Source organism: Barbatula barbatula (assembly GCF_947034865.1).
Source record: "Barbatula barbatula genome assembly, chromosome: 5".
NCBI classification, from domain to species: Eukaryota; Metazoa; Chordata; class Actinopteri; order Cypriniformes; family Nemacheilidae; genus Barbatula; species Barbatula barbatula.
In genome coordinates, this window is record NC_136769.1 from 4,697,912 (window position 1) to 4,718,514 (window position 20,603).

Genomic DNA, 20,603 nt, shown 5'->3' on the forward strand with positions numbered 1-20,603 from the left:
CTTGCTGTTATTACGCACTTGGCATTCCTACAATAAGTAAACCTCCATTTTTCCCAGATGTGAAACGATATATTCCACTTGTAACATCTAACAGAACCTCAGTTAAATGGCAATGAAGCACCTCTTAATGTGGGTCTACAATAAAAGACAATGCATTTCATTATAAAACTTTATTGAAGGTTTGCTTATCCTGGTTTAGGATGGAATGATATGAAAAACGCGAGACACTATTTCCAGAGAAATGAGGAAGAGGTAATAAAATCAGACAATTAAGAGAAAAGAAAAACCAGTGCGCCGCATCGCACTTGTTCACTTTAAAACCATTCACATTTCCAGATATGCTTCAACGCCAGCTCGCACGCAAGACCGCTTTAAACAATCTCGAGTGCGTTTTAAAAGCCGTCCGTTCGTCTCAGCAAAATAAGTGCGCTTTCTCTTTCACTTTCGCAAACAGTTCAGAAAGCAGCGCTCCGCAGCGGTGCATCCCATAACGCAGTGCTTTAAACCCATCAGCCGATTTTGGGCGACTCCAGTCCCGACGGCAGCCGAACAACATCCGCTTTGGCCTATTGATCATTGGCAGCGTGTAAAATCTAGCTGAAGGAAACATAAAACAAGCTTGCGAACAAACACGCCGCCACTGAGATCCCAGGCGGGCCCCTGGAGAAAGGCAATACGTGACCACTAAAAGCAGTGATCTGCATCTGTACAGGGATGCGCCATGATTTGGCTGTGTGGCGGGTGCGATTTGCTGCTATAACTTCAATGTTCCTGGCGGAAGGCTTCCATTGCACAGTCTGTAGAAGCGTAGGTCATTTACCAGTCGATACACTCCCTGAGAAAATGATGGCAGGTCCTGCGAGAGACAAGACATCAAACTTTAATTTGTTGCATCATTAAAATCATCTAAAATGAATTTCACGGAGCAAAACTGGCCGATTTATTGCATACAGCGGCGCCGACAACACCAAATGTTCTGAAAGCATCGACGCGTGTTCATACCCTCTCTGGTGTGAAGTTTCGCGCCAGCGTTGTGCGCTGATGTTGGTCGAGTCCTTCGCAGCCGTTGAGGAACTCGGGCAAGAAGGAAGAGTAGAACGCTGGGAAGTCCACAGCTGCCATGTTATAGAGCGCCAGCGTGATGTCATCCTGCAGGAGGTCATGACTTTTGTGCAGAAGGACTTGCAGGAGGACGTTTAGGAAGTGTGAAAGCATGGCGTTTCGAAACAGCTTCTGCAGTGTATATGAGAGGACAATGTCAACACAAACTGGGTCCACTTGTCATTTCATTTTGCAATTCAACACCTTTTGACGGCATGAAACGTGCCAATACAATAAGCTTGTGACATGTTATAAGGCGGATGTGTGCAAAAGCCAACAAAACCTACTGCTGTGATGCAAGTGTATAACACGTGTGCGTCTCACCCTGTGATACAGTTTGTGTTTGCCGTTCAGAATCTCCAGATAGCTCAAGTTTTGTTTGAAGATGTGAATGTCTGGCTGAAGGAAGGACTGACCGAACGCCTGGAAGACAAACACAACGCTCAGAGATGAATACATTACACAAAAAAGAAACCCACTGACTGGTGGGTAAAGCTACTCATTGTGTATGGTTGGGCCAAACTAAAGGTTTCTATAAAAGAACTTCATAATGAGACAACAAACTTTGTGATTTTAAAAAACGAGATTGAAGACGTTCGTCCATATCGTGTGGAGTGCCGTGGTGACCCAGACAAGTGACCGACCGATTAATATATATATATATATATATATATATATAAAACAGAAACAGATTATTTGCATGTGTATGTGCCCGATATACAGAATGGATGTTTATTTACGGTTATACTTTTATATAAAATACGGTTATATAAAAAAAAAACAATTAAAATAAATAAATAGAGCCATCTGAAACAAACGCAAACACTGCACCAATCTCATTGGTAGGGACAGAGGACTCGCACACAAACGGAGCTCATCCATAAAGAGAGCGGATGCGAACACAGGTCATGAAAGAGAGAAGATGCTGTTTATCTTCTAGTTAATCGATCACAGGTACAGTCACGAGAATGTCGGATATAAATCGGATAAGATAATCGGTTGAACCATCGGGAAGACCGGCTCGATTATCTTTCTTGTTTCTGAAGATGTTTGAACGACCGGTGTTGATACCTGCATGGCAGCGGTGAACTGAGCTTGGTTCTCCATGACTTCTTCGGTTCCGCTTCTCTGCACGCTGCTCAGCACTGAAGTCTTGAAGAAGAACCTCCAGTTCTGGTGAAGTATCTGGAAGAGAAGCTCAAACATCTCCGCATTCACATCTGGACAGGAACGCTTGAGGAAACAAACACAGAAAATGATGAGCAAACATTTCGGGGGCCATATACAGTATAATCCAACACATCTTCAATATTTGTTAGTATTCTCTCTCTATATATTTAGTGTCTGTCGACAGCGAGATTGTTTGAATGAATGCCTTTGGGTTCAATAAAGACACGTCGTTTCCTTTCTTCTGCTACTAAGGTTAGATTCATGTTTTGTACCTCTGACACTATTGGGTAAACCTGATCCAAGCACAGGCTGAGAATGCTGGGTAACAGAGGTTTGAAGCTCTGTCCGGGCTCCTGAACGACAACCTGAACAAACAGAAGCGAGGTGAACACTGAACGGCTAACAGAAATACCAAACACGCGTCTCTACCGTGTGCAAACGGCATCTTACCTGCAGAATCTTCAGAAATTTCTGAACCACATTGGAGCCAGAGCTGCCCTCCTGCAAGATGCTAACGGCCAGCTGCTCTCTGAAGAATGAAACGCAGACGAAACGTCAACCACGAAACAGAAAAGCAGATAAAAGTCCCACGTAATGCTAGACGAGGCTTAGCTCACCTGGTAAACATGCTGAGGAAGGTTTGGATGATCTGCTCGGTGAAGGCCACGCCCATCTGCACACGCAGAGCTTGAAACAGCGTGAGGAAGAAACTGAGCATTTCATCAGTCACATCTGAGAGAGAGGGGAACATCAGTATTATTGTGTTGATGTCATGTGTCTTTATGATTGCATCATGTTCCTGTATGACTAAAGCTCTGTGTGAGCTACCACCCGTCTCTGTTCCCTACACGCTTAACGTCTGATGCATAAGCCACACTTTTCTGGAAACACTTCAGCACGCTTCGAGGTCGTCATCTGATTGGTTGAATTTCACAGGATTTCCGGGAGACGTGCGTGTCGCATTCTTTTCCGGTCCGCTCGAAACAACACGAAGCCGTCTGATCCAAGAAGCAAGCTGTCGTGTTTACAACAGTTGCAATACGAATGAATCACGAGCTTAATTCTTAAACGTATGCGAAGATCGCGGCGTAAACTTATAATCACTGTTGTTGATGTGAAGTGTTTGTGAATGTACTGATACGGTCTGATACTGTGGGGACATTTCCACGCCTCTAAATATGACGCGGTACGAAACGTGATTGGTTGCTTTATAGACATATGGCCTCTTGGGCAGGCCTTGGCTATAGAAAGCAGCCAAAGTTTCAAGAACTTCAGTGTGAAGGTCTGGCTACGTGAGACTGGATCCCTACGTAGACACCTGACAGAGGCACAACATTTTAAATGTGTTTGTTTGGTGTTTGCGTGTGATTGCATATTCAGATACAAATAAAGAAATCTTAGGAGTGTGGATGAGACAACATAAAAACAAAACTGACATGGTATTAATTCCTGAGACCTTCATCATGCTCTTTAAAGACTTCGATTTAAAGGGGCGGTTTCCTGGAAAGGCCTAGTCTCAGACTTCCTCTTGGTCTTAAATTTCCTAATTTAACTAAGGCCTAGTCCTGGTTTAAAGTAATCCCTCTTCCGGAAAACAGGCAAAAGAGTAAGAGAAGATCATTTAATTGTGTTTGGTACTTGGGCTCGTTTCTTTTTACCTTTCTATAGTGACATTAAATTTGAGGCCCTGCCCGGGACTGTTTTGTTCGTGCCGCTGAAAATGCTCCCTCGCTATCTGCTTAGAATGATTTTCGTGCCAACCTGACCGGACCCGCTAAAGTCAGATGACGTTCCAGATCTCACATTTAAAATCTCTAATTTCTCCATAACAAATATTAAATGTACGTTGTACAAAAAAAACGTATCACCTCATTTTATTCGTCTTGTCAATATACTAAATTGTTCTTACACTTTAATGCCAATACAGTAGACAAAACGTCAGGGAGAAAACATTAAATAAGACGTCTTTCACTCAAATTATAAGCAAAATATGAATAAACGAAACCCGTTGGACTATAGATAGCTTGCTCGTGTCCTGATGACCCCTCCAAAAACCACGAATGCTCTCTTTTTTCTCTTAAGACCAGACCAGATCGGACCAGCTTCTGTCCAAGTACACCATAGTAGCCAACAGCTACCATGTTGTACCTTGTTGTTCCTCTACATTATTTCTCTACGAAGTTGATAAACAGAATAATATAGTTTTACGGCGTAACCGAGTCTTTATCATCTACAGATGATCAGTTACCTGGTTGTTGGATGAAGAGGGGAAACAGAGCCAGCGTGACCTGCACAGACTCCTGGAGGCTGTGGTAACCGATCTGACGTGATTTAGTCGCCTCTCCTGATATACTGTCCACCAGATCCTTCAACACACACACAGTCTGCCGGATCACGGCTTTACCTGACAAAAACACATCACGTGAATTTCACTTCATTCGTTAGACATAAGCAAAGGTCTTTTCAATAAACGATCCACGATACAGTACCGATTTATTTACTTTTAACCAATAAACGTTATCGATTACAGCAAAAACACCGCTTTTATGATACATAGGATGATGCTAAATCATGTCATGCTATCAATGCTAACTCTCCGTTAGCCTCACTTGTGGGGTGATGGTCATTTGGGCGTGGCAGGAGGCGGTACTGCCGAGTAAGACTGTTGATAAGTCGCGCGTGATTGGCCGAACGGCTCGGCCACTGCTGCTCTGCTTCCGGCAGGCTGGGCCAAGGCAGCAGTAACATGTTGGACAGAGCTCGACACACAAGGACTAGAGCCTAAAAATGAAACCAAAAACAAACATGACGTCGCAAATAAAGCACAAACTGCGCCGAACTACTGGAGCATAACCGCACACCTCTTGAGGTAATCCGTGGTTATGGTTCTCCGTGATCAGGTTGAAGATATTTTGCACGGCAGGTAGCGACATCAAAAATACCGGCCGGACGGTGGTCGCCATGGAGACAAGGAGATGGCACGCGGATAGCAGTAACTTCTCTGGCACCTGGAATAAGTGCAAAACAGGAAATCATGAGAGAAGCAGGAAACCGTTGATTGGATGCATTCGATATAGAAGGAAACGTATAGCCAATACCTTGACATTGATGAGAGGGGTTGTGGCGGCCATGCTTGACGTGACCAGATCGACAAACTGTGTTTGATGTTGTTGACGCTGCGCCTCGCTGCAGAACTGAGCCAGCCAATGCGAATACGCCTGTAGAGCGGCCAATGACTGTGCGTGGCTATAAAACGCAGTTAATAAATGGATATATTAAATATAGTTATATATTTAGCCATTATAATACATAAAAACTGTACATATATTTATTACATGTTATATGAATAGATTATACATCTAGTATATCGCTTCGGTCCTTCTGAAACCTCGTATTTCCATATATATTTATTTTTATAAATCATAATTATTGGTCACCCTTTATGTTGGTCACTGGTGGTTTGTGCACTTATCTAACCATTGAAAAGGTGCTTGACATCACAGTATTTCATCTTTAAATGGGGATTATAATTATTTGATAATTTCCTGAAAAACCGTGAATTTGGACATGGACGGTCTGGAAGGAGAACGACGATATATTTCATATTTTAGAATGCATAAACTAATTTATGACAGCTTCTCAAATACTCACACATCAATCAGGTCGGGTTTGAGCACTGACGGAACGGCCATTTCAACATCATACAGGCTGATCTGAGAACCATAACACGACACTTCCACCAATCTGTGAAGAGATCAGTTCAACGTCAAACACGTTGTTTGACCCAACGTGGAATCATATGATGTGTTCGCTTATAACTACAACAACACAAAATAAGAGAAGTCACAAAAGGAGAAATGGTTTTTAAGATCATTTCGCATGCAAAATAAAAGTTTGTGTTTACATAATCCGTGTCTGTGCACTGTGCATATTCATTTTGTTTTTATAAACACATACAAATATATAAATTTAGGAAATATTTAAATGCATTTATTTTTATTTTATATATAATTTCAATTGTATATAAACACTTACTCATTTTGATATTTTTCTTAAATATACAAGTATGTGAATGCGTTATGCACATTACACAGACATGTATTTTGTAAACACAAACTTTTATTCTGGATGCCATTAATCCCTGCACAGCCCTTTTTGCTATCCATAGGAAGTCGAAATCTAATATTGGCTTTTCTTACAGGATAAAATTCAACCAAACTGGTTTTAGGTTCATTTGGGGATGTTGGACATTGGCGAGCTTTTGAATAACACATTAAAAAAATCATTTTAAACATCTCTGCAGGTTTTCCTGCAATGCAAAGAAAGAAAAACCTCCTTCAGACATAAAAATATTCCAGTCAAACAAATAAGGCACTGACCTCTGGACGATGGCGAGAGCGTCATTAAATCGTCCGGTAAAATCGTCACCGGTGAAGAACTCGGCCAGACGTCCCACGGCCTGCAGCAGAGAGCTCAGATCCCTCAGAGCACAATGCAGCCGTCTGCAGTCGGCCTCTGCTGTGATGTTCAGCCTGCGACCTGCTCACACACGCACACGTTTAAAATGATCGAACAGCATCACATCGCAAAGAGCGACGAAACTAAAACCCCATCAAACAGAACAAACATGACTGTGATGAAGATCAGATCTGCAGTACTGTATAAATACACACAATGCAATCGCACCAAACAAAATCTCCCCAGGCCCTTGACAGAACACAAACAAAACTGCACAACAAACAAGGAAATGAAGCCGTCGCACATCATGTGACAAGCAAATTCCTCTTCGGGTGTTGAAACGATGTTAAAATTAAGCTTCACGAAAAGAGAAATATTTGAAGCTCTTAATTTGTAAAGGTAATGAATTCCTTTTCATAGATTTCTACATTGAACACAACGGATACAGTCAATACAGTCGAGTTGAGAGCGTCTGTAAGATTCTGATCGACTCAATGTTTCCGTTTTGAAAATAAAGAGAAACTCACTTGTTCCTGATGTAACAATGAACTGCTGAAGGCCAAGGTAAATGTCTAGATCCTCCCGGAGCACCGGAAACTAAAGTACACAAAAAAGCACTTAACTTTGATATCAAACTGATTCACAATTACATCAATAAGCGTATTAGGAAGGATTAACATAAGAGGTCGAAGGATTTATGATGTAAAATAGTGCCGACACGGTATCAGATTTTACACCGCACGGTTATCGTAGCCAGCTAAATTTCAGACGGCTGTATTATCGCGGTATCATCACTGTATTTGTTTGATGTTTGTAAATGTAAATAAATAAAATAAACGACAAATTTATTGGCGAATACAACATATGGCGTTACGTTTTGTCTGTTATGTGGTCAACAAATCACACTCGTACTACAAGTGTACGAAGGCAAAGAGAGAGAAAGTTGTAAACACCGAAACTCTTAAAGCAACATTTTGAATGGATGCAGAATAGTTTACGATATAACGATCTGTATATACAATAAACAAAATATATTGATATTCTAGGTCTTTAATATCACGGTTATCATCAATATATTGTATCGTCACACCCCTAATGTTAATCAAAGGCTTGCATTCATATTAGACACCTGCATTATTAGACTTGCAAATAGGATGATGATTTTTTTCAGTACAAAGGGAGAACACACACACGTACCAGCACAGAAAAGGTCTGAGACGGCAGCAGCTCCATCACCTTGGCAACCACTTCCAAACTCTGACGCAAGTACCGCTGCCACTCCGTCTGTTGCTATAGAAACCAGAGGCAGAAAAGAGTTGCATTCAAAACTGCCGGCAAACAAAAAGCGATGCTCCCGCTAACAAAAAACGCATCCACGTATATGTTGAGTTCTTACGTCATCATCCAGCGTCTCGTCGTCAAGCTCCTCCAGCTCACTTTGGTTTATTCTGAACTGAATCCTGTTGAGAACCTCTCGCAACAGCAGAACAAGAGCGTCTTTATACCTGCAAAAACACAACAACAAACAACATTACCATACTCTCTAACAAAAAAAAAACATAGACGTAATTTGCGAGTGGAAGGGTGGGACATTGTCCCCACCACTTATTGGAAAAAAAAATGATTTACCGTGCAAGTAGCCCGCTTTGTAAGCAGAGGCTGTTTATACTAACTCCGCCCATTAGTTTCGGATTGGAATAGACAAAATGTAAATCGAAAGGTTGAGAAAATCGAATGTACCAGTGGCGTAGAGCGAAAGCAAGTGTTACCTAATGCATGTCGTTGTGGGTTCGGGACTGCTGTTTGCTGAAATTTTTCCTTATCACATATCAGATTGTAAAGGTATTTACTTTTAATAAAATGATGAAAATATTTGAAAATGGCTGTTCAAGTCCTACATGTACCACACATTTTGCACTTAGGTGCTATACATTCGTCCTTATTGCTATAGTCTATTGCGAGATTAATTACCTTTTGATACTTGATATAAAACTCCAATAAATGAAAAATATGACAACTTTGTAATTTCATGAGTTCAACTAAATTTGGAAAGTTGGTAGTATATTTGTAGCCTATCCCGTAGTAGGCTATGCCCGTAGTAATAAGGGAAAATACGATTTTTGAAAGATATTTTTTTTCCCCTGTATACTACAATATTTGTCCTTATTAGCAGGGGGGTTCCACACGTCTCAATCCTTGACCCACCGACACTGTATCAAACACCACATTTTTAACATGGGGAAAACACACATTCGTTTCAGGGGTTTTATTTGATCACAAATGAATACTTTTAATTACGTACGGCAACAGCCATCCTACCATATAATAAAGCTCAACATGCATTAAATGATCTATTGATGAAAACATGATATAGTTTAAAAACAAATGGAAGTAGATCTGATGTGAAAATTTAGAATAGACTCAAACCTGCTTCAATATTATATGTCATGTGCAATGTGTCAGTGAGCCGTTTGGTTGCAATTCATAACCCCACCACTAGACGCCGCTAAATTTCACAAGCTGGACCTTTAAACTTATGACGCACCTGTTCATGACGCTGTCTCTGTCAGCCAATCGACTTCGGATCTTGGTGGTCAGGTAGTCCAGGAATATACTCCAGATCTCAAGACAGGCCATGTAACCCTCACGACTCGGCTAAAAGCAAATGAATCAAATTAGCAAGTGCACAAATGTTTATTTGTATTCTCCAGATCCAGAGATAGAGACAGAGGTGTTATACCTGGTTAAAGGTGTATTTGAAGAGCAAAGCTAAAAATTCCACTAGGGGAAACTGGGCGTTCGATTCGATCCTCCGCAGATGAACGCTAACAAACAATCTGATGAAATCGGTGAACTTTTCCAGATAGCTGAGACGGAAAGACAGAGTCAGAAAACTTGAGTTGTGTCAGTGAATTGAATAAAGCAGTCAAACCCACTGCTTACCTTTCATCTAGCTCCTGCAGCCTGTTTCTAATAGTGTGCGTGTTGCTGTGTGAATGTGTGTTTGTGAGTCTCTGCAGCAGATAAAACGTTTGTTGAAACATGCGGAGCAAAAACTGCTCGAAGTCCGCAGGCACGCAGTTTTTGCACATCAGTTCGTTAATACAGTTCATGGCCATGACGCCCAGTCGGGCGCGATCCATCTGACCGGTCCTGCAGAGACCCCCGTCGCCATTGGCTGGATGACGCCCGGGGGCGGAGTCTCCGTTCGAGGTGGGCGGAGGTTTAGTTTTGGTTGGCTGTTGGCACCCGAAGCGAGCGAAATGAAAGATAGACGCGAGGAGGGATGGAGTGATGGAGGAGGAAAGGGGAATCCAGCTGAAAAGATGCGCCAGACATTCCAGCGCTAGCAGACACAGAGAGCCGCTCTCGACGTCCAGGATCATCGGTGAGCTGTCGCCCGCCAAAACACCTACACAACACGTACAACAATGACACCGGGAGACAAAAAGAAAAACGCTTGTTACCAAGATCAAGAAAACCCAGCTCAAGTCATTCAGATCTACTGTATAAAAAAAGAAGTGTGACGAACCTTCTGTGAAAATATTGATATCTATAACACTGACTAAGGCCTTGTCAAAGTATGAAATGATAATCGAGCTTTGATGAACAATATCATAATATAATTTGGGGACTTTAGCTTGGTTTACACAGACTGGTCACATATATCAGCAAGGCTGTTGAAATCGACAAGATTCCACCGTTTCTAGATTATACAACGTCCTACAATATTTTTTCGGCTTTTTTTGTACCATATCGCACTTTACCTATACCAGGGGTATTCAATAAAACTTAACAATCAAAACGGAGGTCCGGACAATATGTTTTTGGAAAATAAATTAATATTTAATACCGTTAGCCCAGTTGGATACACTATATTAAAGATATGATCTATTATCAGGCCATTTATTTTATATTCTGATATATGTATGTATAGGCTCTGTGGTTTTAGGGGAACGCTCTCTTAATAGAAGTCTGATTATTAATATTTGTAAATAAATAAATATACCGAGTACACGCAAACAGCAAATGTAATATAAAAATTAAAATGCTATATAACAATTAAAATCATAAACAGAGTTACTAACTAAATAAGCTTTTCCTTGCCATCGTCAACCTTTTCACTTTCATACAGAACTACTTCTCTCTTTAAATAATATCTCAATTATAACATTGCTCATTACAAAATATGAACCTGCTTGTGAAAACACAGCAAAAGTCCTTCAAATATCCTTCAATATTGACTGAATAATACCAAAATGTTAGTGAAATCAAAGCTTGAAATGAATCTGTGATGCTTGTTATAATAATCATTTCGATTATGAGATGTTAGTCACAGGGTCACAAATGTTTACATGTTGATCAATAATGCAAATGCTAAATATAGATAAAAACGTTATGCTTAATAAAATATCACAAATCTGGTTGAAAGGTGCGAGGCATATAGCAAACAGTAAACAGACTGACGGATACAAATGTTTTAATATTCGCTGGCGGTCCAGATGGAACGAAGCAGCGGTCCGCCTATTGAGGATGACTGACCAATAAAAATAGGCCATCAACTATTTTTAACGAATGATCAACAAAGTTTTATTAACAAGGCTGTCCTTATTAGTGGAAACCCAAGGCTTTTATTATGAAAAATAATGCTACTAATAACAAATAATGGTTATCCAAAATCGTATGTATAAAAGCAATGCTGTTAATATCTCTTGCAGATAAGAATATTACAGCAAACGCATTTCCTAGACCCAATGTTTTTTCGAGGGGCAACCGAAAGACTCACCTGATTCTCTCGAGTTCGGCGATGGAGGGGGGGTGGTGACTGTAACACTGTGCTTGTCCCATACCGTCTCCAGAATACCTGTTTAAAAAAGACAGACATTCAACGCGGCTGCTTAGATTGACGCGTCTACAAGATTCAGTGTCGGAAGGAAGAGTTCACCCAACATAAAACTACAAATTCAACACAAAAGTCATCCGGGCCTGCGTTTCAATACTTTGAAGAAAGATGACAATTCTGTCATCAATTCCTCTTCCTCTTATCATTTCAAACCTGTATTACTTTCTTCCAAAGAACACATAAGAAGATATTTTGAAGAATGTTGTCAACTGGCTCCCATTCACATCTATTGGTTTTGTTTCCATAGGATAGAAGTGAATGGGAGCCAGAGCGGTTTCTTCAATATATCTTCTTTTGTGTTCTGCAGAAGAAAGAAAGTCATAAAAGTTGAAAAAGACAAGATGGTGAGTAAAGGACGACAGAACATGGCATTAACATTGCCAAGGTCGTGGGTTTGATCCCAAGGATCCATCTTTCTTCCTCTGAAGCTGCTTTGAAACAATGAAACATTGTGTAAAACGCTATATATATATAAAAATAATATATAAACCTGAATTTATTATTACTTATTTGAATTGAAGCTAAACAGCATCAGTCCCCATGCACTTTCAATATATGGAAAAATAGGCCTATTATTTTTTTTCGCTCAAATCATACACAACACGCTACGGCATACCACATTTAATAATTCCTGTCATTGCAGACGTTTTCTATGAGAATCTTAGTGTGAGCGTCTCTATCTCACCAGTCAGAAGATTCAGTACGGTGGGTATTTGCTCCAGCAGAAGTTTTCTGAGCTCTTCTTTGCGAGCGACGCTCAAGTCTTCTCTCGGACAGACCAATTCTTCCGAGGTCATCTTCAGCAGCACCAAACCCAGCGGAGCTAGTGATGGAGACTGTACCAACTACAACAACAACGTGCGCTTCCATCAAAAATGTGAAGACGTCTTCGTTTAAATAAACGACGATATGTGTGGAATTCATGAACAAAATGTCAAAGATTATGTAAACAAAGAGGGGAAATCTGTAGGAAATAAAAAGGGATCTGCACTAGATGGACAGGACCGCAAGTACCTGCAAGGTGTTGCTGAAGAAGTCGTGGTAGAACATTGGCCAGTCCTGTCGTCCGATGTCCACGATGACTTTGCAGAGTTTGTTCCTGATGAAGAAAGGGAGCAGTGCATGCTGGGATAGCAGAAGCTTGGGCAAACAACTCCGCAGCTCCGCTTTGTCCTCACTTGCCACACCAACCCACATCTTATTGACAAGATTCTGCAAAGAGACATGTTTTCGTCGCCTGAACTGAACGCAAACTGGGGCCACACACAACTAAACCAAAACCACCATTATTAGTCTTTGTAGGTCTGTGCTGTTGTTTACCTCAAACACAGTGAGGCTGTACATCATGACGTATTCATTTCTGCTGTTGAAGAGAAAGTAGAGGCAATGCCTCCAGGATCCAGACTCTCCGGCAAAACTGTTCAGCAGTTCTTCTGCAAGACAAACAGCCATAGGAACATTCTGTAAGTTTAACTGTAAGGTAACAAATCATCTGGTCTGGTATATTTGCATGAGCATGAGACGTAGATGCCATCCAGGAACATGACAGACACATTGAGCTCTTCGGAGCAGTTTTTTTCTCACAGCTCATTTGTGTGACCATGCTGTGATGACTATTAGAGATAACCGTCCACAAGGCCACAGACACTACACTTCAAGCCGCACACAGTATGGCATCTGCAACAACGTTATTTAGAGTCCAAGCGTGTTTGCAATATGCTAATTTTGAGTAAAGTCGAAACTATTGTGTAGTTGGGTCTACTTCACGAAAATGTATATAACGTTCATGAAGAAGTTTGTGTTTACGTCCCCTGAATCTGTATTTCAATTGAAATCTTTTGGCCGCGGCTTGTAAAGTGAACAATTTTTTTCTTTCTCTCTCTCATATCTGCGTTTTCTTCTAATACACTGTGGCCTTTTAAACACTTTGTGTTTTGAAACTAGTTTTATTTCTTACAACCATGTTGTAAAATGAAGTTATGTTTAACACTAAGCTACTGGCTGAACGATCTTGGATAAAATGATAATCAGGATTTTTTGCTCAACATTTTTATCGCGATTAATAAACACGATAATTTTGACATTTCAGAACTTTTGTTTTTAATTTCACTTCAGCATAAGCAAAGAATGCGTTATAATCTGCTGCCAATGAACTTCTTCAACACCGTATTTCAAGGCACGAAACCAACCGTCTTAACACGCCACACAAATTTTCATTTTGTGACCTTCAGATTGAAACCTTGCTACTTCATTTTTGATTTCTTGGTCTTTTGGTTATAAATCATTGGTCACCCATCATGTCTGTCTGTGGGTTTTGCAAAAAAGTATTAGTATAGTACTTAAATGCAGAAATAATTTTGGGTTTGGTATTTCCTGTAAAGTGGCAGTTTAAAAGAAGACACCACTTTAGATTACAGCCCACGATGTACCACATATTTAAACAGAATATACAACTATATACAACTAATTGTAACAATAATGTACCTCTACAACACATACCTGTAGGTAAAGGGGAATAATATGCAATTATGCATTAGTGAATAAGTCAAAAATAATAATCTAAGGGGTAACGATTTTAATTTGACATGGCATGCATGACCTGGAGTATGCTATTTAACAATCTTAGCCTGAACATACACAACATTTTCACAATGTAGCCAAAAATAAACTACCGTGGACATGAATTAAGTGCTAAATCTTTTTACTATAGCAAACATGTAATGAGGGGAAATTATGTGTTCATTTTTGCACAAGCAAAACAGCACGAATAAAGCACGCAGACTACCTGTCAACTGTTTGACTTAATGAACAATTCTTATTTTATTGATTTTATGTTTGTTGGGCACAAATAATTTCCTTTAATTATGAGTAATTTTGACAAGTTTTAATGGGTAAAATGTAAGTATTTCAAGAGCGGTTTGATTTGGATTTTTATATGGCATGCAGTTCCCTTATAAAGGATTTTGTTTATTTTCCTTACTCTTACCCCTTTATTCCCCAAACTTTGCATATTATTTCCCTTTATCTACAGATATGTACTGTAGCGGTACATTATTGTTACAAATTGTTGCGCTGTAAATCCCGTTTAATTATGCGGTACATTGCTGGCCGTAATCTAAAGCGATGCCCACAACGATTATGCTCAAATAAAAAAAATGTACGCAAAAATCGCCATCATGATTACAATAGCATTAATCCTGCAGCCCTAACCCTTCAAATATATGTTGTGATGGCTTCGGTAAAATCGTACGGAACAACGAAAACAAATGGCAACATAACACAGTTTGGTCAAACATGGAATGCCAAAGCCTCTCCGCAAACATTACATTATTAAATAAAGTGCAATATACATAAAATAAATAGAGGGCAATTGAATTCCTCGCGATATGGTTTCGTTACACAAATGACTGGTGATGGCCTACATGAAATGGAATGGGATAAATGATGAATCTGCAGGTTCGAGGATATGATAAAAGTGTAATCGTCATTATCAGACGGATGCTCACCGATCTCTCTCTTGCGGTCATTGGTGGTGCAGCTGTGAAAAAACTCGGTCATAAGACTTTCCAGGCCCCGCAAGGAGGCCTCTTCTGACGCCTTTGAGAGAGAGAGAAAGAAGGGCACAAGAAAAAGTAAAATTAATAAATAAAATACAACCTTTTAATGCGATCATGCAACAAACCTAGCAAACCTTCAGGCTCCTCTGCACTTTATCAATATGTCACAAATGTGCATGCTTTAAGACTTTGAAAAGTTCCACATGGTCCAAGTTGCGGTTCCATGCGGACGGCAGAGGGATATCAATCAGTAGTGATGATATCGCGAAATCTGTATTTTAGTGACACGCGTTTCAGTGAACTTGAATTGATTTTACAAGCATAACAAATACATGTTCAAGTATTAAATTCTCTCCCGCTCCTGTTGGGGAGATGATGAATTCTTTTTACAATTCACCAACCTCACAGCTTTGATAGAGTATTCTACATACCCGGCTCATCCTCACGCGTCTGTATTTCTCAAATAGGACGGTTTGCAAAACAGCAACATTTTATGCTTTTACATTTACCAAAATGTACGCACATGGGTCAAAACAAACACTCTTTTACAGCAAGCGCAACACATCAAGTGCCTAAACACTCTCACAATACTCTGGCATGCAAGTATGCTCTTAAATGGATGAAGAAAGAGGAAGACGAATACAGGAAATGGGCTGATTATGACGCTCGGGGTTCTGAATTCTTTGAATGAGTCATGACATGTCTCGCGTTGCTACAGTGCATTCGCCACGATGACGTCACGAGGAGAAGAATGCGTCCGATTTCCTCATAGCTGCTCGGATCGTGTCCGTTACACAAACATGCAGATCGGACTCTTTCGTTAATCGGGTTCTTGATTTGACATCTCGTGTTATACCACGCGAGTTTAAAAGGCTTGATGCGTCACTCGCGTCAGGGTTTCGTGAAACACGCGTTTTACGTGCATTTGTTAAATTGATGTATCCTCGAGCTTTTACGCGAACGAATGCGATGCAAGGATCTGAATAAATACAGCAATGCAAACCCACGGGCCTTGACGTGAACACAAGAGTGCACGTAACGTTAGTTTCGCTTTATCAGCCATTGCGAAAAGCACATGATTCCTTGTAGTTCGCGAAGACAGATTGTGCGTCACCACACATGTAAATGCAAGAATGTTCACTCACCATGCCCAGGCTGTGATCTCTTAAGCGGCTACAATTTCAGTTTGATGTGGTTCTGCTCGCTCATGCTTCCCCGGGGGTCTGCGTCTCTCACCTACTGGAAGCCCCGAGACCTCGCATCGCTGTCCCGGGCCCGGCCTGCCGGACACTTGTTGTTATTATTGTTGATCCGCTGAGGAGGGGGCGAGTCGCAGGCTGTGGCCGTCCGGAGAGGAACCGCATCGAATGACTGCGGGGAAAATGGAGCGCGAACACGACACCGGTCGTAAAAACGTGTCGGGACTCCGGGCTGTAAATGTGAGGAGGTGGCACCGTAACGCGGGACTCGGTGTTTTAATTTGAGCCCTTGGAAGGCTGATAAAGCCACTCCTTAGATCGGTAGGATCGTGCAGGCCTTCGTCGGCTTCCTCTCTTCTGCTCGCTAAACTACCGGAAGTGACGACTCACACAGAGAAATAGAATCAAGAGAGTGGAATGGCGGACGGCGCGTGCGTGAGTGGGCGGGGCTTAGCAGATCGGACGTATGATTGTTTACGTTGAGAACCGGAAACATTGTACATACGAGGGTACAAATACAATTCTATAATACAAATAGTATTTTTACATAAACCGTTGTATATGCGTATTATAAACAGATTGCGCATGGAACGTATTGCTTTCGGGATTTTACTTTTAGATGTCGTTTCCAAATATGTTTTCTTTTTTATTTGGCTCTATGTTCAATAACGAGCAATCACAACGAATAATAAATCAAATATAAATACGTTAAATACAATTTAAATAAACTGAGTTAATACACTTGTGACAACTTTAAACATTTTGTTTAACTCTTAATTTTACATAACGAGTTTACAAATTGATCAATTTCATAACATTGCCCAATACAAGCGTATGGCTGACGTGTGCTATATTTAACTTTTAATTAAAATATTTTCTAGGTATTATTTTAGCGGATTTTCATTTATATACAAGCTAGCAATACAGGTGAACAGTGAAGTGATTCTGCATCGTGAGCCGTCGAGCGCCCCCTGGAGGAGCTTTAGTCTCTGTCTTACAGTAACAGGTTGCTTCTACCTTTAACACTACCGGAAGTGAAAACTTAATCTTGGGCCGGATGAGACCAGCCGCAACAAGACACATTTCGGTTGCAGTATGTGTTCATTGAGGATGCAGGTATTAACTCTTTTGAAATGTGCCTACTGTGCTAGTGTTTAGGACACCAGTGCTTTTTATAATCATGATTAATAACCATTTAAAAATGACCAAAATGCAATGCAATAAAATTTTTCATTTTATTATTAGAATTATAAGGTGTGTTGCTTTACAATAATTGTACAATAAATGTGCACATCTATTTTATAGAGATTGCACTAAGCTTCTAGCCTAATAAATATTTTGCAGATGAGCACTATAAAAAGTGTGAAGGAAATATGAATTATGCATGATTCAATTCACAAATTGATGCCAATGGAAACAATAATGTCATGCCTCATTTTGGTACTTGTGTTGTAGATTTTTGCAGCTAGATCATTTGTGAAGATGGGAAGAGACTGTTTCTCATCAAGCTGTTTTATGTGGTTAACTCATCGGTTTCGCCTTTTGCAACCCATCAAGTAAAGTACATGTTGAGTAAGAGTGCAAGCTGAGTGGTTAAAAACGTTCAACGTGCAAAATAAAAATGACTCACATTCACAATAAATATAGTTTTTTACTTTTTTCTGTGAAAGTTAAATACTTAAGATCCTTAAATACACCCACAATATCCGCCACAGTAAGAAACAGGAAGTTATCCACAGGCTTGAACACTTTAAGGAACCCAAACAGACATCAGCTTTGTTTTTGTCAAGTTCAGTGTTCTGTAACTTCGAGGAGAGCAAATACATTTTCTTGAGTATATGTATATCTCATTTTTTTGTTATATTATAAGATACATTTTCTTTAAAAACATTTTATGCAAACAACAATTCATTAAAAACATGACACAATCTACAATGAAGTTAAAATAACAAGAAGTCTGATTATAAAATAATTACATGGTTTGGTTGGACAGATTTCCACTCTTTGATTGACATCGCTCTCTCTGTTCTCGTACGTGATAGGCCCAGGCTCTGTCCACACCCTCTCCCTCCACCTTACACGCCGTCCATTCGCGGAACGGGAAACGTCCCGCTACAATCAAGGCATCTTCAGGAAGCTCGGACAGTAATTTCTTTTGTAAAAGGCTTAGCTGAGAAAAACACAGTAAAACATCAATGAGGCTTTATAATCGAAAGTGAGATGAAAATCATTTCTCATTAATGAGATACAGGATTATAACAATTAACAGATTGTATACAGATATAAGTAAGAACTAACAAAATCATTGCATTTACACTTATTCTTACTAAATGTGATTCAAGAATCACCGTGGTACTCACCACACTAGGGGCCAGAAATACTGTGATATTCCTATAGGTTGAGAGATCGACCTAGAAAGACGAACACGTTATAGCCGGTCGATTATAGCATATATAATACGTTTGAGTATAGAATATCATATTTTTTGTGAAGAGTGTAGACATTCACACTACCTTCCACAGGTCTTCTCGGCGATATGAAACACTTCTATGATATCCAGCTCTCCAAGCATGAAAACAGGAAAGGCGAACAAGCCAGGGGTTGAGCTCATAGCCCACTGCTGGAGAGAAGCCCTGACGACACGCCTCTAATACCTGCACACATTTAAAACAGACACAAACTCATATGTTCGGAAACTAAAAAATTCATTGCACAAGGCTAAAATTCAAGATAATCACTTACAATCCTGCCGTCACCTGACCCCAGGTCAGCGATGCCTCCAGATCTTCCCTTCAGCAGAGTCATAACGTTACATACTTGAGATTTGCTAGCCGGCATATAGGGAACCTAGAGCAAGACATCAGTTATTGATTCATGAATTAAATTATGTATACAGCATACACACACTTCTCAAATCTTACCTGTAATTTTAGTGGGACCCTGCGAAAGCCCGGCATTAAAACTCCAGCCCAGACGGCATAGATCGCCAAACCCGTACCTGCCGTCAGCTGCAAGATTTTCCAGCCACCCAGTCGCTTTTCTTTGAACTGTGAAAGAACTTCTTCTTGTATGTCATCCTCCATTGCTAATAATGTAAAAGAGCTTCATTTTATTAGATATCCTCGTAACAGCTTGCTTTATAATCTTATTTGATGATATGCCTGGATTTTGGGTTGACAGTCCAATCAAAAGTGCATTGGTGGGTAAAGGTCGATGCCGAAGATTGGTAGTTCTACCTTCAGACATAAAGTGGTTTAAAAGCTGCCAGTTTATTGCAAATTGTCGTTTTGGATTAGAGAACGTCTACTGAACGATTATAAGAAGAACAATGTTAATATCTAAATGGGGTGCAATGTTAAAGATCTTATATCATATTCTATCATCTGTGATGCACATCCCCTATTGTTGATTTACAAAGTAATAGACAGTGTTTCAGATGCAGTGTATTATCTCATTGTAAGTTATCAAAGAGCATGTCTAATGTGTACAGATTCAGTTTCATTTGAGCAGTTTAATGTTTAATTTCAGTTTAATCCTAACCCTATGACTTTAAATGGTAAAACAGAAATGAGGATCTAAAGGGTTAAAACGAAAGTGTCTGATTTGATGTGGCAGGCGTCTGTTGCTAGTGTCAATCAACCTGAGAAGCAATACTGTCCTTATGTCAAAGACAAATGTGTTGGCAAGGAAAAACAGTTCACTTGAATATAACATGGCTGCTGGAAACTTTATTTAATGGAGAAATAACTAGAATATAAAAAACATATTAAATGAAGTATTGAAATTGTATTAAATTCCCCTGGTTGCTCAGATGTACAGTAATGTTTATAACTGTATACAAGCATAATGATTTTATTTGCACAAATGTTTGAAACACGATGACGTCATCACCAGAAAAAACATTCACAGTGGCCTTATGGGAATAAAACGTTTCTTAAAACACAGGAGAATTCAGGAGTCACAATATCAGTTTATTGTATATCTGTAAAGCAGACGCATTCACGTGCTAAATGTATTCTTTGTAAAATGAGATAAAAACACAAATATTCAGAAGCAGCTGGACTAACCTTTACCTTACTGTACGCGACATGCACATATCTGCAACTACGGCACATACCTTTTACGTCATCTCCTGCTGTGGCATTTCAAAATAAAGGTCCGACCTTTCTTCGAAGAAAACCAGAACACTGCGTTGAGCGACAGTGAAAATGAAAA

At 40.0% G+C, this 20,603-nt stretch overlaps 2 protein-coding genes across 4 annotated transcripts; both read right to left on the bottom strand.

Moving 5' to 3' along the window:
• Nucleotides 1–158: 158 nt before the first annotated feature.
• On the bottom strand, nucleotides 159–16,778 carry xpo6 (exportin 6). The gene is made up of 25 exons (XM_079457556.1): nucleotides 16,335–16,778; nucleotides 15,139–15,229; nucleotides 12,953–13,065; nucleotides 12,647–12,844; nucleotides 12,318–12,477; nucleotides 11,516–11,593; nucleotides 9,673–10,141; nucleotides 9,470–9,596; nucleotides 9,275–9,384; nucleotides 8,126–8,234; nucleotides 7,927–8,019; nucleotides 7,257–7,326; nucleotides 6,651–6,810; nucleotides 5,923–6,015; nucleotides 5,370–5,517; nucleotides 5,133–5,279; nucleotides 4,881–5,052; nucleotides 4,520–4,675; nucleotides 2,889–3,003; nucleotides 2,722–2,800; nucleotides 2,544–2,636; nucleotides 2,173–2,334; nucleotides 1,426–1,524; nucleotides 1,003–1,233; nucleotides 159–856 (listed from the first exon to the last, which is right to left on the bottom strand). Exons 1-25 carry the CDS (start codon nucleotides 16,335–16,337, stop codon nucleotides 755–757), a joined length of 3,378 nt encoding a protein of 1,125 aa, XP_079313682.1. The 5' UTR covers nucleotides 16,338–16,778; the 3' UTR covers nucleotides 159–754.
• Nucleotides 16,779–17,600: 822 nt separating this feature from the next.
• On the bottom strand, nucleotides 17,601–20,529 carry antkmt (adenine nucleotide translocase lysine methyltransferase). Of its 3 annotated transcripts, none has more exons than XM_079457558.1 (6): nucleotides 20,456–20,515; nucleotides 19,310–19,473; nucleotides 19,131–19,235; nucleotides 18,902–19,042; nucleotides 18,749–18,799; nucleotides 17,601–18,558 (listed from the first exon to the last, which is right to left on the bottom strand). In XM_079457558.1, the coding sequence occupies exons 2-6, from the start codon at nucleotides 19,469–19,471 to the stop codon at nucleotides 18,361–18,363; spliced, it is 657 nt and encodes a 218-aa protein (XP_079313684.1). In that variant the 5' UTR covers nucleotides 19,472–19,473; nucleotides 20,456–20,515; the 3' UTR covers nucleotides 17,601–18,360. The 3 variants fall into 3 exon arrangements, with proteins under 3 accessions (XP_079313684.1, XP_079313686.1, XP_079313685.1); XM_079457560.1 differs by having other exon boundaries at nucleotides 17,606–18,558; nucleotides 20,506–20,529; XM_079457559.1 differs by having other exon boundaries at nucleotides 17,606–18,558; nucleotides 20,462–20,506.
• Between the last annotated feature and the right edge of the window lie 74 nt (nucleotides 20,530–20,603).

What these genes read in the sequence shown, in the direction of transcription:
- xpo6 (XM_079457556.1), bottom strand. An exon ending in CTGCAGGAGCTAGATGAAAG is followed by an intron (nt 9,597 to 9,672) that starts GTAAGCAGTGGG and finishes TTTCCGTCTCAG; the next exon opens with CTATCTGGAAAAGTTCACCG. An exon ending in AAACCCGACCTGATTGATGT is followed by an intron (nt 5,518 to 5,922) that starts GTGAGTATTTGA and finishes TGCGTTTTATAG; the next exon opens with CCACGCACAGTCATTGGCCG.
- antkmt (XM_079457558.1), bottom strand. Translation starts at nt 19,471, where the DNA reads ATGGAGGATGACATACAAGAAGAAGTTCTTTCACAGTTCAAAGAAAAG. An exon ending in GGTCAGGTGACGGCAGGATT is followed by an intron (nt 19,043 to 19,130) that starts GTAAGTGATTAT and finishes AAATGTGTGCAG; the next exon opens with GTATTAGAGGCGTGTCGTCA. An exon ending in TATTTCTGGCCCCTAGTGTG is followed by an intron (nt 18,559 to 18,748) that starts GTGAGTACCACG and finishes TGTTTTTCTCAG; the next exon opens with CTAAGCCTTTTACAAAAGAA.